The 17,662-nt window shown below is 44.8% G+C and overlaps 1 protein-coding gene across 1 annotated transcript; it reads right to left on the reverse strand.

Annotated features, from left to right (window-relative positions):
• Window positions 1-1,276: 1,276 nt before the first annotated feature.
• rgs18 (regulator of G protein signaling 18) lies at window positions 1,277-5,821 on the reverse strand. Its single transcript, XM_076972367.1, has 5 exons — window positions 5,677-5,821; window positions 4,578-4,694; window positions 4,279-4,340; window positions 3,500-3,666; window positions 1,277-1,800 (listed from the first exon to the last, which is right to left on the reverse strand). Exons 1-5 carry the CDS (start codon window positions 5,796-5,798, stop codon window positions 1,555-1,557), a joined length of 714 nt encoding a protein of 237 aa, XP_076828482.1. The 5' UTR covers window positions 5,799-5,821; the 3' UTR covers window positions 1,277-1,554.
• Between the last annotated feature and the right edge of the window lie 11,841 nt (window positions 5,822-17,662).

Here is a 17,662-nt window from a genome sequence, read left to right on the forward strand (position 1 = left end):
CACACTTTATTTCTTAAGACAGAAACGGCCAAAACTTCCTAATAAGATGCAATAACAGCAAACACACAAAAAACATGCAGTTTGAGTCCTGTGACTTTCAATTCCAAATGTGAGATAATTCAAAATATCTGAGTAGCTAACTAGTACAACTCAGTGGTATGTTTATTTACCCCATGTCTGTGGAGATAGGGCTGACAGTGCTAGATGCTAAGCTAACTCCTAAAGCTAAGTTCCCCAAAAGCTACGGACTCTGTACCCAAACAATTATTCCTGGGGTAAACGCATTTTCCGTAGTTTATTATCATACACTAGTTTCCTTCTGGGTTCTGACAGCTTTTACTTTTAAATCAACAAAGATAAATCTTTCATGCGCGTCGATCTTAATTACAAGCATTAAACCATTCATCCTGGCGTTGTTCTGGAAATGAGGATTAATAAGCGTTTAGCACCATAAACAATCCCACCGTTAAAGCTTAACGGCTTTCAGCTCTCGTCGTTTATTACTAATGAAGTTTTTGTTGCCACTGGTTTCCAGAGCTGCTTCGCATTTACCTTTTGTCTGTGTCATTAGTATTTTACCTGAGACCAGTTCTGGAAATATAGATTTCTTCAGTGGTTTAAAGCCTGTACTGAGGCGCTGTAATATCTGGATGTGATAGATTTAACACCCGTAATGCTGTGGCTGATATTACGGCCTCCGTTCTTGTTATCCACAGACAGATCTCAGCCCTCAGCTGCACCTGTAATTGATGTTTGCTCCAAGATCCAAGCACTGTGGATTAAGATATGACGGGAGTGCCTGATGGATTCTGCGCTCAGAGTTCTGCAGACACTAAAGTGTGGGTTACTTTAAGATTTCCGACTTCACTTGCTTCTTGACGTTTTATAAGACATTTATACAATTGCTGCAGCTGTTGATTTTTTTTGGCTTTTGATTTTTCTGCAAACCCGTGTGTGCATACCGCACCTGGAAGCGGACACCCGCCATTCTCTCAATATTTAACGGCACAGTGGGAACTCTGGACGGAAACGTGAAAGCACGCTGAAATATCGTAAATGCTATCTCTCGGAGGAAGAGGGAGAGCGACAGAGCGAGACAAAGAGAGAGTGCTGAAACAGATTTGACTTTGTTTTCATTTTACTTCTGGGCCCATCAGCACGTGCTCCTATTGATTCTGGTCGCAGGGAAACAAAACCAAACAGGTCCATGTTTGGCTGTAAATCTGACACGTGCGTTCACCTACTGAATACCGTCGAGGACAGATCAGGCATTAAATTATATATTAAGATTTTAATATACAGTTATTCATCATGCAGTGTCTATGTACAATTTACAAGTCTGAAGGAAGATTCAATCATGTTGTAAGAAATTGCATGAAATCTTAAGTCAACGGGCAAGATTTTAAATAATGTACAAACAGCATTCGTATTTAAATGCAAATACATTGTAAATATAGAAAACATGAACGTACACGTTTTGCAGCCGTTTGTCAAGTCAGTGAGGTTATACAATGCGTGACCAAGACTGCAAAGACCCAAATCGTAGCTGCTGAACTAAAACCACTCTCCGCTGCTCTCGTGCCGGTCACTGAACACGAAGGATCGAGATCTCCTCCTGGTCATGACTCCGGGGCCCCTCCTCTTGGTCAGGCCTAAGTAGATGTCGGAGGACAGGAACCGTGGATAGCAGTCCTTCTTCATCAAGGTGTAGATCTTGCTCTGAGCCACATCAAAGCTCAACTGGGTGGGCTGAAGGATGTTTTTCTGAATGGTGAGTTTGGTCGAATGATCGATATTAATCTGAAAAACAGTTTGGAGTGCAGTCCAGAAGCTATTACTGTTCGTGTTTTGACACTAATGTAGGTCTAAAACACTAAAACATTAATTATCAACAGTTTTGCCTTTAAGCCACGCAAAACATAATTGCTGTATCACATGCCACTTTAATGCAGCAAATGGGACTTGCATTTATGAAACGTATAATGAGTCAGCAAAACTGTACGCCAAATATTTGTCAATAGCTTTAAGCAGCATCGGTTTCCCTGAGGGCCAACCCACACATAAAACTCTCTGAAACTCCTCCTGCAAAACATCTCCAGGTGCATGGCTCCTCTTTTATTGTATATTGCTTTTGTTGGTTACATTTGTTTCTCCTGTCTCGCCTACACGTCTGAGGAAGCACAACTCCCCCTTCCTCATTCACACCTTCATGTCATTAGCGCTAATGCTAAACTCATCAGCATTAGTTGCACAGCACAAGCTATAACAGCTTCTCCCAGAAGACCAGACACTTTTAATGGTCACGTCTAACTACAAAGTTAATCCACGAAACATCTTATGCCTCTGTAAAATAGTGTTGCTATTCTTTATTATCAGCTGGTGACTGATTTTGGGATTAAAAACAATAGGATGAGTAAGTATTGTTGTCATGGAGACCGGCGTCGGCCAGAGGAGGATGGGTTCCCCCCTGAGTCTTGGTTCCTCTCAAGGTTTCTTCCTCATGCTCTTAGGGAGTTTTTCCTTGCCACTGTCGCCCTTGGCTTGCTCACTGGGGGCTAGGACTCAGACACTTGTAAAGCTGCTTTATGACAACAACTGTTGTAAAAAGTGCTATATGAATAAATTTTGATTGATTGTCATCCGGTGCAGAACTTTCCCAGTCGGTGTGGTCTAAATACCGGCTCTACTCAGTCAGCTGTTCATCTGTGGAGAAGCTACCTCGCTTTGAAATGGACACAACGCTGAAGACGCCTTAAAACGTCTTTCCGTGCAATGGAGCAGCTATCGAACAAACCATGAGAAGGGAGGTTGAGACTGCGAACCCCACTGGGGTTGTGTGGTGGTTTCTCCCCAAAATCATCGGTGCATAAAGAAGAAGAGAGTTCAGTTTATGAGAGACTTGCGCAGAGCGCCCCCATGCACTTAACCACGCGTGAGACGCTGCAGGCTGGTCCCCACCTGGCATGGCGTGGCGTGCACCCTTTCTAATCGTGTGTCACTGTGTTTTCTGAAACTGGTTTAAGGCTATGGTGTGTGTGTGTGGGTGTGTGGGTGTGTGGGGGGTGTTGCAGTCCCAGCCATAGCAATGCAGGCAGGAAAACCACAAAAGTCACATCTCCATCTCAGTCATGTGACCACACGGCAGCTCGGACCGGGGGACAGCAGTGCCTCATGGTGTAAGACGCGCAGACCGTGACGCTGCAGACAGGGGCTGGAGGCGGTGACTTCCTCTCAGCCCTGAAGGGGGGGTTTGCACCACCCCTGGTGAAACTCGGATCCGTCAGCCTGTGAAACTGTGCTGCTGACCCGAAGTGTTACAGTTTACAGTTTTTTTAAGACGCCATATATACGAATTTTTTATGAACTGCGTGCGCTCAAGGACCAAGGCTTCCAAAAGAAAAAAAAAAACCCTCCCAGTGCATACTGCAGCACAGAATGCTAATATTAGCACAGTGCTAGTGCCCCTTTTTATAAAACGAGCAAGGGAGTGCTATCGCACCTCTTTGGGGGCCTCCGTGTCGATAAACACAGCGTAAATCTGCTTGGCCATAGTCTGCAGCTTGGTGGATGACTCCATCGTCTTGTACTCTTCGCACGCCAGCCAGAATTCGATGTTCTCCTCGCTGAACTCGGTGCGCAGGAACCTCGTGAAGGCCTCCAGACCGTCTGTAAGAGCACACGACGTTGAGTGAAAATTTGCACACGTTCACCTCTAAAGGAGACTTTTAAAAACAAGCGTAAGATATCGGATCGGCAGGAACGGATCACTTGTGCTGGTGTTAGCACAATCCAAGCCAGGAGATACGTGTTGTTTCTTTCTGTGCTTGAATCAGCCTACAAAGCAGAAGTGATGAGTTTCAGCTAAATAATTGCTTTCATGGAGAGAAAGTGACAGAGACAAGAGAGAAAGATAGAGAGAGACAGAGAGATAGAGAGACAGAGGGAGAGAGACAGTGTGAGAGAAGCTCCTTGCTTGCCCCAACAGAGCCGACTCTGTGAATGATGTCATGTATATTTGTTTAATGTAAACTTCTAAGCTGTTCTCAGCAGTTATCTGGCTGCTTGGAAATGTCAAACCACCAGAAATATCTCTTGTAATCCCAATCAGGTTCTGCAAACCTGACGACTCTCTGCAGCGAGCACCTGAAAGAGCCGTGACCTAATCATCGTTCTGCTTGTTGCCGAACACCAAACCGTGCGGCCCGGCGGTCTCAGACTGGGCTTCAGAGCACTTACTGAAACATTAAGCTCCGGTGGGCGGAGGTGAAGTAATCTCACCTGGATGACCCAGCAGTTCTTCAAAAGAATCACTCCACCTCAAAGCTACATCAGGTGGGACACTGGAAATCACAGGGAAAAGACATTTCATTACACCCTCTGATTTACACACACACACACACACACACACACACACACACACACACACACACACACACACACACAACCCATTACGTATCTGAAATGTCATACATTTGAGTTATTACTGCTTTAGCATTTCAAGATTTGGCAATTCACAGATCTGATGGGCAATGCGTCGCCATCGTGCCTCGTGCACACAGTAAGGCACAGGGACTCACGGGTTGCCTTTCGCCGGGGTTTTCTTCTCCGGGCTCACGTTTTCGTGCGATCCGGACTTGGCCAGCAGGAGGCTGAGTCTGCCTCTCCGGTCCTTCTCCTTCCCCTTGTCCTTGTGTCTGCAATGGGGATCAGTGAGCAGTAATACCGCGTGAGACCTCGCGTGAGACCTCGTGAGACCTCACGTGAGACCTCGTGAGACCTCGCGTGAGACCTCGTGAGACCTCGCGTGAGACCGCGTGAGACCTCACGTGAGACCTCGTGAGACCTCGCGTGAGACCTCGTGAGACCTCGCGTGAGACCTCGTGAGACCTCGCGTGAGACCTCGTGAGACCTCGCGTGAGACCTCGCGAGACCTCGCGTGAGACCTCACGTGCCTCGCGGGGAAGCAGGACACGCAGCCCCGCAATGCTGACTTATGAAGTCTGGGCAAAAGAAACGAGGTCAAAAGGGGAAGTGTCACTGTCGTTTATAAACACAAGAGTCTGTATGAACCATTTCTGTACTTGTGGCAGAAACTTCCTTTGCTGCTGAAAATAACATGGGGGGGGGGGGGGGGGGGGGAACTAAATCTCTAAAGAACTTTTAGAAAGTTCTGGAAATATATACATCTTATATGAAAAGACCTTATAAACCAATCTGCTTAAGATGTGGTTCCTGTGCAGACCACATCGCAAAGCTACAGCTATGCACTGTGGACCTGTACAAGTGGTAGCAACTGAAGACTTTTAGCATGCTACCTGCCAAGCTAACCTATAGGATTATATCTGCTACTGATATTTGTTATACAATACTCCCTAAACACAGAATATGTACTCATCAGCATTACGCAATGCAATGTGCCTTTGCCTGCTCATCTACGGATTGCTGTGATTATGCATCACGAAATGCATAACAGTCTCATGACTGCTAAAGATGTTTGGATATGTCTTTACTTCACACAGTTGAGCAAATAAAATATATTTTTCTCCAACTCTTTCCAATCATGGAAAAATTTCTATCATAATGAAAACGTATATAGCTTAGGGCTCTGTGCAGGTATGGTGCATATGCATTCAATTTTACGGTTGTTTCATTTAAAAAAAGAGTTTGAGAACATACCTTGAGTGGCTGTCTTTCATTCTTGAAGCACGCAACTCGGTCTCGCCGAGCATTTTGAAATTTACTTCCTCCTTTGTGGCAGAGAAGTTCAATTGAGGAAACAGAAAAACAAAGGTCTCCATGGTCTCCCTCTCTCTCGCTCTCTCTCTCTCTCTCACACACACACACACACACACACACACACACACACACACACACACACACACACACACACACACACACACACACACACACACACTGTCATGTAGATACATAACAGGTTTTATTTGAAGACCAACAACTGAACTCTTGAAATCTGTATTCAGAGGTCATTTCCCCAAATCTGTCATGATATCTTCCTTTCACGGGAACTGCCCCCCGAGCTTATCGGAACACTACTGACTTTCCGACTTGTCAAGTACATCTGACATGTTTTTACATCAGTTGTGCACGAATGATCACAAACTCAGGGCAATTAACATTTGACAGTATGCACCCCCGTTGGATTGTAGAAGGCAGTTTTTGCTAATGCTCAATTCATCAAAGCAATTGAGAAGAACTTTGAGAAAGCGTGCATAGAGGGTGTAGCTGTGTGTTAAGCCAGGAGAGTGCAGAAGCAGAAAAAAGCTCTATGGTTATTGGATATTATCAAAACACTTTTCTGGTAGAGAAGTTGTTGATGTTTGAAATAATGGGGACTGACTGTGCAAAAGGTATTATGGTGTCATTGTGCAAAATTGGGCTGGTGTGTTGAAATTTGGGTTAGGTAGTTACATAATTCTACACAAAAATGTGGATCCTGATATGATTCTGACTGCATTGTCAAGTTCTGAATTCAACCTTTGAATCTACAATTGTTCCTGAGTGTTATTATCAGCTGGTGTGACAGACTCAGAAGCAGTTCTGGTACAATGTTACGGCTTGTGTCTGATACACACCAACAAAAAGCATTAATGCTTGTTGTAGACTTTTGTCAGTTGCTGCGAAATGCATTTTTATTTTGCAATTCATATTGATGCAGCTTAGGGCTTGGTTGGCAAATGTGATATTTGATGATAATGACTACAATTTCACCATTACTGTGCCTGATCATAATACAATTTCACAATCACTCCAATACAACCTGATACTTTCATCTGGAGTACTTGGCAAATGAGATTCGAAACCTCTGAAGTTTCTCCCCTCACAGCCCATGTAGAAGAAACAGAGGTCAAACAAACTAGTGTCAGATCCTGAATTCCCTTTCCTGGCTGTCACCTGTGTAACCACGTCATAAGCAGAGACAAATCTGTTTTGACAGAACGAGAGACAATGGGGAATTGAGACATCCTCAAACTCAGATGAGCCTGGTGGCCCAATCACAACATGGGCTCCGCTGTTGCACTGACACAGAGGTTCTCTAGAGGAAACGTGGCCTTCTAGCGTGAACACTGAGGGTGAACTGACACAAGGGTCATTCTGCACGCAGGTTTATTGATATTTAGCTTCCGCACACCGTACTGCTGGAAACGAGTCCAAGCGTCTAAGGAGAATAGACAGGATTACTACGTTCTGAAACATTTGATGAATTCTGTCAACTGTACATATAACCTAGCCACTAGGGTGCACACACCAGTGTATTCTAGTACATATAGTGCTCATGCAAAACAGATTTACAGGTTAATTATCACCAGGAAGGATTGATTTTCTGATGCATAAATTCGATTATTAAAAAAGAAACTGTTGGTGACTCTCCCCGTGTCTGTGCAGTTCTGTGTTGAGTTCCAACGTCCTCATATGCTGGATGCAGAAATGTTGCAGCTGAATTCGAGGTTTACTCATCACGCCATGGAAGCTGTGCGGCGTATTCTATAATAAGGGCTGGCGGACCTTCTCTTAATGAGAACACCTCGGTGTGTAATCACGGATCGTGGAAACGTTGCGTTCCGTGGTGTCAGTACGCGAGGCAGTGAAGAACATATCCATCTGGAGAAAATCGTCCCAGGACTTTTATTTTTTTTAAGCAGAAAAATGCTAACTGACACACAAGGAGTGTTGCTATGGAGATGCCCTTTAAGGGAGATGTTGTTTTAAATGGAAACTTGTTATTCGTTCGTAATGAGTCACCTTATGGCAACTTTGCGTAATGAGGAGACAGCGTGTGAGTGGCCTGCTATATGCATAGATGAATATTAGAGTCCAGTGCTGTCAGCCATACATCGTCCTCTTGCGTGTGGAAACCAGAGTGAGGTCCAATCCCACCCCCCACAGCCCCTAGCAGACTGGGCCCAGGGAACGTGGTCCACCCCGTCCTTGAGGCCCGACAGCTTTGCCGTCTTCATCCGTGGACGTCTGGCTTCGCATTCAGGGGAAACGGTCTGGCAGTCGCCATCCCAGACTGAACGCAGTCCACGTGATAACGAAGCGACGGCCGCAACTGGACGGTCTGCAAATGTGGACAGAAGGAAGCTGTTTGGATTAAAAGAGAGTTCGGATGATATTGTGAAAGAGCTCTGCACTCAGCCAAGGGTCTTTACGTTCAAGTCAAACAAGTCTAAAAATGAGCAAGACCTTCATTTATACAGCAGAATGTCATGACATGGGTAAATACTAAAGACCTTGAGACTCAAATGGCGGGGGGAAAAAACGTTTTCAAACTGAATTAAAAATGTCTAGTCTAGTCTAATCATGTGGTTGGAAACTGACTTGTGATGGATGGGGTAGACAAACAGATGGAGTCCAATCTCTAGTCTGTAATCGCACTCTTGTGAAAGATAGCTGTACCTAACAAAGTGACCAATGAGAGGATGTGTTTCTAATATGGGGGCTTAAAGTACACAGCTAATGAAGTGAGTGTGGGTTTGTCAGACAGTCAGAGACACGTTCAGAAGCTACGAAGCTTCAGAAGCTCAGAGCTGATCATCACCCATGCACATCAAAACTTCGGGCAGCTGTAAATCCATGTGTTAAAGCTGTCAAATGACTTCTTAGAAACGTGGTCGAGGCAAAAAGAAAAACAGGGGGAAATGCAAAAGTGATCGAAAGTGAAACGTGCTGACGTGTAGAGCTACTTCCTGTCTTCCACAAGCAGGTTCCTGCCTGCTCTCACCCGCTCAAGGTAATTGTCCTGGCATGCAATTGGACCTCCAGCACCTCACCTCCAACACCTCACCTCCAACACCTCACCTCCAACACTTCACATCCAGCACCTCACCTCCAACACCTCACCTCCAACACTTCACATCCAACACTTCACATCCAACACCTCACCTCCAACACCTCAACTCCAACACTTCACATCCAACACCTCACCTCCAACACCTCACCTCCAACACTTCACCTCCAGCACCTCACCTCCAACACCTCACCTCCAACACTTCACATCCAGCACCTCACCTCCAACACCTCACCTCCAACACTTCACATCCAACACCTCACCTCCAACACCTCAACTCCAACACTTCACATCCAGCACCTCACCTCCAACACTTCACATCCAGCACCTCACCTCCAACACCTCACCTCCAACACTTCACATCCAACACTTCACATCCAACACCTCACCTCCAACACCTCAACTCCAACACTTCACCTCCAACACTTCACCTCCAGCACCTCACCTCCCACACCTCACCTCCAACACCTCACTTCCAGCACCTCACCTCCAACACTTCACATCTAGCAACTCACCTCCAACACTTCACATCCAGCACCTCACTTCCAACACTTCACCTCCAACACTTCACATCCAGCACCTCACCTCCAACACCTCACCTCCAACACTTCACCTCCAACACCTCACCTCCAACACTTCACATCCAGCACCTCACCTCCAACACCTCACATCCAGCACCTCACCTCCAACACTTCACATCCAGCACCTCACCTCCAACACCTCACTTCCAGCACCTCACCTCCAACACTTCACATCTAGCAACTCACATCCAACACCTCACATCCAGCACCTCACCTCCAACACTTCACCTCCAACACCTCACATCCAGCACCTCACCTCCAACACTTCACCTCCAACACCTCACATCCAGCACCTCACCTCCAACACCTCACATCCAGCACCTCACCTCCAACACTTCACATCCAGCACCTCACATCCAACACTTCACATCCAACACCTCACCTCCAGCACCTCACCTCCAGCACCTCACCTCCAACACCTCACATCCAACACCTCCACATCCACCTCACCTCCTACACCACAGGACTAGCCATTCCTTTCCTAAGCACATTTTAGGTACTGGCTGATGCTAAGATCATGGAGACAATATCGCTCCATATTCTTCTGAAACGGAAGGTGAATGACAGGTTCATCTTGAGGTGAATGATGTGAAGCACAGTAATAGAACTGTGGACCCCTGAGAGTCCCGTCCGTGTGGTTCGTCTAAACGGATGTGTCGTTCTGTGCAGATTGAGCCATGCCAAATGAAGACAGCTCAATGCATCCTATATGGTGTGGTCTTCAAATATATAATCACCTAGCACGGACACTGCCTTAATACTCTAACCTGTTAATGTAGATACTGCCTTAATACTCTAACCTGTTAATGTAGATACTGCTTTAATACTCTAACCTGTTAATGTATATACTGCCTTAATACTCTAACCTGTTAATGTAGATACTGCTTTAATACTCTAACCTGTTAATGTATATACTGCCTTAATACTCTAATCTGTTAATGTAGATACTGTCTAAAACCTCTAACCTGTTAATATGAACACTACTTAAATACTTCAAGCTGTTAATATGGACACTACCTAAAGACTTCAAACTGTTAATATAGACACTGTCTTAATACTCTAACTTCTTAATATAGACACTATACTCTCGCTGGTTAGTTTGAACAAGCTATTTAAAACTCTGCCTTAATGTTTTAACCTTTTAATATGAGCACTGCAATGAATGTAAATCAGTTCCTGCTTATGCAAAGGTCATGCATGAGAACCTGTTCTAACAGCACCAATAACTCAACTTCTGCATCAAGGTTTGGGTCAGCGCCATGAGAACCTGGTCTAACAGAGGTTTAGAGGCAACTCACCAATAGCTCAGTTCAAATTCTGCAACAAAGTTTGGGTCAGCGCCATCAAAATCTGGGCTAAAAGTCAAGTTTGATTAGTCTGCCCTAATTTCACAAACTCCAGGCGTATTAGATTTGGGAGGTGGGGTTTTCTTTGGCTTCAAATCTCTTGTTGTCTTATAATTTGAAAGAATCAGGAACCCATCTGCAGGACACCAGTGCAGTCAAATTTCAGACAAATTTCAATGAGTGTTCCCAATGTCATCAAATAATTAGACACACGATGTAAACATGGGTAAAATGTACAAGAAACTCCATCTTCTCTTCTTTACCCTGGTGTGATATCACATCTGCTGTCAGTACAACATGCACGCATACAATATCACGACTGGTTCTTTTAAACGGCTTATTTCTTATTCAACTTAAAGATTTGTTTCTGATGGATGACGTGGCGGTGATGTGATGTGTAGGTTCTCCCCAGTCATCTGGTGCTTACCAGAAAGCGAGTGGCTTCCTGTAAAGTCGCTGCTGTTTCTCTCGTGTGTGCTGCCTATAACAACACTGCACACCTGCACAACAACGTAGCCTGAGATAGCTTTGGTGTGATGTCACTTCCTTGACAGCCGCATCTTCAACAACCCTGGAGTCTGACCACAAAGTAGGCAACGAGTTATTCTCAGGAAACAAGATACAAGATGTGGGCCAAACACAATGAATTTTTAAATACAATTCCAAAGAATGGTGTTATGTGGTTGGGGGAGAGGAGAACAGAGTAAATTTCATATTTTAAAAAAGCATTTGGTAGACTGATATTTACAGCATGAACAAATGGCCTGAAACATTTAATTATTTGTTGACTCCAAGTTCATCTGTGCCAGTGATTAGCAGTAAGATAGCTGCTCACTTCGACACCGAGGTCCCAGGAGGCCTCAAGACTGCCCCCTTCTGTTCAGGCATAGCAACTGCACAGTTGTAATATAAGAATTTGATTATTCCATTAATGGCTTATGTAGACTGTTATACAAGGTTCATTAAAGCTCATAATTAAACACGCTTAAGAATGCTGAAATGCTGAGGTTTATTTAGACTTAAACAGTTTATATGCTCCGAGACCATGGGCAGCCTTTGGGCATTCAGTCAACTGATTTATGCAATTGGCATTTAGGAAACTTGTTTTTGAGTAAAATAGAGACATTATATAAGCACTTTTAATAAGACCTTGACTTGTATTATCTTTACACCCCCCTCCCCACAAAAAAAAAAACAAGACGTCTGCCTCCATATTCAAGGCATCAGTCAGTTTGACACCTGTTCATTCGTCACATACTCCATATTTTGATCGATGGCACTGCATGTTTGATTAAACTTTGATGAATCGGCATTTTAAATTCATGACAATCCTGATGGATTGAGGGATGCTGTATTTCAGTTACGAATGCACAGAGCGTGACAATGAACTGCCTTTCCGATGAGAAAAGGCCTCGATTGACGGATTCAGAATCTTAGAGTAGCTGATGATGTCATTTATTAAGTCTTGGTCGCAAGAATCATAAATGCCTGAAAGGTCGATAGCCTGCTAGGAATATGGGTTATCTTATCCTGTGCCTTATCCTTTCATGATTAACCCTAATCCTACTGCAGACCAGCAAGTTAAATGTACGAACTCGTTGGAATGTAAGCACGTTTTTAAGTGAAATTCAAAGTTAAACAGCGTCTCAAAACAAACAAACAAACATAAACTCCTGGGCATGTTTTATGTTTTTGTGTGTCACGGGAAAATAACGTGCAGACAAAAAGAAAGTGAGACAACCGCGAGTCTCCAGCTGAAGCCCTTAAAGAACGACACCGAACATAAACTCGCTCTAACGACAACAAAGGAAGCCAATGTAAAATCAATGAACACCGGTCATGAACTCAAAACAGGCTTAAATAAGGCATAACATAATAACATATCCTCAGGTGGTGTGGCTACTCATGTGCCAACACACAGCTGAGCGAGGCATAGACACGACACAACTAGACAAGTGACAACGTAAACACAAGCGTGCTAGACTGCCGCCGGGTACCGCTAGTTCTCGGCAGGGGAACGGCATCGTGCCAGTGTTTCTTAGGTATCACATGGCAAAACAAATGGCTATGGAAATTTATTGTTCATACTACAGTAGTTGTGTTGTAATTCCAACTTAAGACCCGATAAAGAGTTGAACACATAATCTTATAACTCACTTCACAGCTCAAATATTTAACTGCTTGCTTCAATGATTGCTTAAATGATGTGGCTTATTGGAAATTTGCTGAGTAAAGTGAATGAAGCCTCTTTCAATTCTAGCCTCCTCTAAAACGAGACTCCTCTAGATCAAGCCTCCTCTTGAAAAGTCCCACATACTGTTCTGCTGTTAAACATGCCTTGGGGTGGACGCTAGTGTCCTAGCTCTTAAGTTAAGACGACTTCATTAAGTGTCCCGCCAGTCTGAGCGATGCCCCAGCGAAGAGGTCGAGACAGTTTTCTCTGCCTAGGTCTATGAAACACTCACAGACCCAGCGGAAATCAGACACAAGTGCCGATAGTGATGGATCCCACCCTCCAAGGTACCTGCTGGCCAATGCACACGCCCACACACACACACACACACACACACACACACACACACACACACACACACACACACACACACACACACACACACACCAGAATTTACATGCCAACTCCACTTGATCAATATACATCCTCTCCTTAAAAGAACCACTGGGCCTGAAAACCACTTTATCAATCAATCAATCAAATTTTATTTATATAGCGCTTTTTACAACAGTTGTTGTCACAAAGCAGCTTTACAAGTGCCGAGTCCTAGCCCCCAGTGAGCAAGCCAAGGGCGACAGTGGCAAGGAAAAACTCCCTTTAGCGTAAATGGCGTAAATGGAGTTGCTGCAGCAGACTGTGGTTCTGAACAGGGAGTGAGGCTGGTCCTCTTTTCCAGTTTCCCAGTCCCTGCAGAGCGCTAACGTGTCCGCTATGGCCGAAATGGGGCCCATGTACTGGAAAAGAGCCTTTATAGTGCCGGCCAGTCAGAAAGAAGAAGCGGTCGCTGAAGCTTCAGTGTATCCACCACAATTAAAAATTGATTATACTGTTCCCATTAACTGACAAGATCATGTCATGGTGTTCTGTGTCACCTACATAACAATTTCCTCTTGTGGGGACAACATTGCAATATATGCTCCTCGTAAGGACAAACAGTAGCGCAATTCTGGTGGAAACACATTTATAATTGGTCAGGGGCTGTTTAGTTTACTAATGAGGCTCAAGTGAACAAACACACGCCGATCTGAATGGTTTATTTCCTTTAATATGCCATTGGGCATACAGTGTTGGGATAGAAGTGCATTCTTGGTTTCTATTGATTAATTCACAGTGTACGCCATTGTGATAATCAAAAATATTAGCCAACTGAAAGCTGTTAGACAGGTGTCAAGCTGGCAATAACTGTTGAAGGACGTCACCAGTCCATTCCTGTGTTGCCGTCTAATCACTTTTGACGGGCCAGCACACACACACAAAGTAACACCGCAAGACACCGACGTCCAAAATGTCCATCTGCCTGGCCGTGGCGACGGGGTCTTCACGGTAGATTGAAAACGCTCCGTGTTTCATGCCTTTTTTTGCAGGGAGATGGAATGGTGGGGTTCAAATTATTATGGCTGTTCGCTCCAGTTCAGTGACTTTCATAACGGTAGCAGCAGACAGGGTGGAGGGAGTGGGGGTGATGGGGTGGGGGGGGCACACCGTTTCAAAATGGACGACGCTGAAGATGATGTGGAGATCAGTTTCATCTGAATGATTTCTGTCCTCACTGTGTCCACTTCACAGTCCTGGAGAGACGGACAGGTTTTTTTATCTTCACTTTTACCCCCAGAGCTTTTGAAATCTGTCTTTTTCTGTTACACCGTCTCTTCCACATAAACAAATTTAATCTTGTCTTAAAAGCACGGTGGCTGTGAGGAGCTTGAAAACGACTGTAACAGGGTGCGAAAGCCACAAATGTACCTCACAGAAGGCTCTTGTAAGGAAAGCCCTACAAAAAAGAACCAACACTTGCATACTGTATAACTGCCCCCGTGAGATACTGAAACAACAGTACTGAAATAATAAATGATCCCTGTAGATGCTCCCCGCTTAGTCATGTGTTTTATGACCGGGATTCAGATTTGAGTCCCAGCTGTGCCATGTGACGCACCTGGCCACTAGGAGAAAAGGGGTGGTGTTCTGCCCCTCCCCCTGTCAGTAACCATGGCGGCATCTGCGTGATCTTGCAGTGCTGTTCCCCGAACACGCAGAGGGATTTGATTGCTTTAGCCTGCAGATCCCCCACACACTTGTACCACAGTGGATCAGTTCATAAATGCTAATGATCTATTGTAACGTTCTAAACGAGCTTGCCTGATATATCCCAAAGTGCTTGGCCCACAACCCAAGCATCTGTTAGACGCTGGCATGATTTGTTTAGGCACTCAAAAACATTTCTAGTTGTGCACAGGTTTGAATTTGCATATTTTGTGTGCTGTTTTTAAGATAACGATTCATGTGGGACTGGCCTAGTTTTCTAGAAAATGGTGTGTTGTAACTACTTCTTCCAAATTCGCAGGACAAGAAATCGCAAGCCAGTCTTATCCAGATTTCATTCATCATTTCATCCACACTCTCTTGTTTGTTGGCCAAAGATCAGTTTCTTTTTATAACGATGGAAATGCAAAAAATTACAAGGTATTTTGCAAACACCTGTTTGAAAGAGACATTACGCTGTGTCAGGTGCAATGATCCCTTAATCTTTTGCAATGCCCAAAAACGATCTCTCTGAACAAATTAAGTGCAACGTTACTCAAGCAAATGTGCTCAAAACGCAGGAAGGAGCCTTGATGGGTATTTCAATCCAGTAGAGGCTGTGAAGTAGCTCCAGCAGAGTGGAGATATGTGAAGCTCCGTGAACGAGTGCTTCCTCTCTCTTATTATGGTCGTTACAGCACACAGAGTCTTTTAAAGAACTTTCCTACAGTGTATTTGCAGTGACTCCACTAATGTCGCTCCTATGTCATGACAGTCATCCTGGGCGCAGTCTAATGGGTGTGATGTCATGCCGCGATATCATTTTCAAGGTATTGCCAGAGTGTAGCACTTCAGCTGTGGGTTGGGGGGAAGGGGGGGGGGGGTTGGGGCGGTAGAAGTGGGTCGTAGTCCTTTCCCCGGTGTTTTTCTAAGCTGTGCCGTAGAGGGTACATTAACAGAATATAAGTCATTATCACAGGTTGTTCTGTTCACTTATTCCCTTGAACGGGCACGCACGCACGCACGCACGCACACGCGCGCGCGCATCATTACACACAAACACGTGCACAAGGGGAGGAGATAGGGAGACTGTGAAGTCAATACCGTACGATTTACCCAGTGTCTAGAATGTGTGCGCCTCATTAGACATGGGCTTCTGCTGGCGTGCTTTCTAAACATATCAGCCCCGTTTAATGAGGCTGTTATCTCTGAAATCCCATGGCTTTCCTTACCCGCGCAGCAAAATTAAAATGCACCAAATACCAGGTCATAACAATAAAACCTGTCGGTCAAGATACATTACAGCTCGTTTTCACAGACGCAGAGCGCTAACTGATCGATATTTCGGGCCGCTGGCCACTAACGCGCCAGGTAAGGAAGTCCTTCTCTTACTGCTCTGCCACCAGCATCTCGGTTCGGCCCAACGCAGTTTGATGGACTCCGACTGGCGTGCGCTCCGTCTCCGTGTGCGCGCTCCGTGCGCGCGCTCATTATGACAGCAGCACACGTAACGAGCGGGACGCAAGACTTACCGGAGCTCGTGCAAACCGAGTGGGACCCCAAGCAAAGGAGGACTCAAAGCATTTAGCTGGCACAGTGCACTCCAACATAAATATGTCATAAGCGGAGAGGCACAACAGGTCACTGCTCTAGTAACTGTAGTGTCATTTTAATACAAAACACATGTTCACAGTTAATTATTTAGTTGTGGTAGTCTGCGAATTATTCGGTCAAATGTATAAATGAAAATGTATTCCTGTACAAGCAATTCCCGAAGACACGAATGTCCCCAGGCGTCAGAAATGTGCAATTTATTGCAAATTGATCAAATCACCAAATAGCATGAACGTTTCTGTCCTTGTTCATTGTATAACACTTAATCCACATAACGGCTTCTTTCTTCCGGTGACTGAAAGTCCATACTAACCCTAATTAACCGGGCCGCGCGTGCTTGTTAGTGGGTCTCAAGGGACAGAACAACACGGTCTTCACACGGGAAACAGGAGGGAGGGGGCACACATCAACCTAAAAGATCTTTATATGTTTCAACGTCCAAGATATATGAAAACTTACACTTCCAAGAGACAACCAATAGTTTCGTAATAATCAATCAACAGGGACGTTTTATATTCAGGAGTTTGCAGGTGTTATGCATAAAGTAACAAATATTTGGAGGTGGACACCGCTACTGTCTCGGTATTCCAACTGTCCAAGCTGCGCCTCAGTCCATCAAGCAGAGATCCTCGATAGTAGCAAAGTAGAAAAGCCTTCAGTCCAGCATATATCACTTTAAAGGGTTCTTATTCAGAGGACAGCAGAAACATCGATTGACTGGGAGGGCCTAGAAATGCCATTATGTCAGCAGCACCAGAGAAAGGTGGGCAGTGCATCATAAGCAAGACATCTGAGATGATGAGGTGTTAAATCTCCATCATGTACCCACCAGAACCGCAGTGTCTTACGAATTAACAGTAAAAACAAAGACCGTTAAAATACTCATGAAATATACATTACTGTTGTTTACTTTGCAAAGCATGATATTGACGCTTTGTGAGAGTGATAATCAAATCTCTCGTGCTCTTTGAAGATAAAGCAGACAATCCATATTTCATTACTCCAACGCCTTTCCCCAAATGTGGCATGCAAGCACCTCTGAATAGCCCGTTCTGCGTAA

The sequence above is a fragment of the Brachyhypopomus gauderio genome, chromosome 14 (genome assembly GCF_052324685.1).
Source record: "Brachyhypopomus gauderio isolate BG-103 chromosome 14, BGAUD_0.2, whole genome shotgun sequence".
NCBI classification, from domain to species: domain Eukaryota; kingdom Metazoa; phylum Chordata; class Actinopteri; order Gymnotiformes; family Hypopomidae; genus Brachyhypopomus; species Brachyhypopomus gauderio.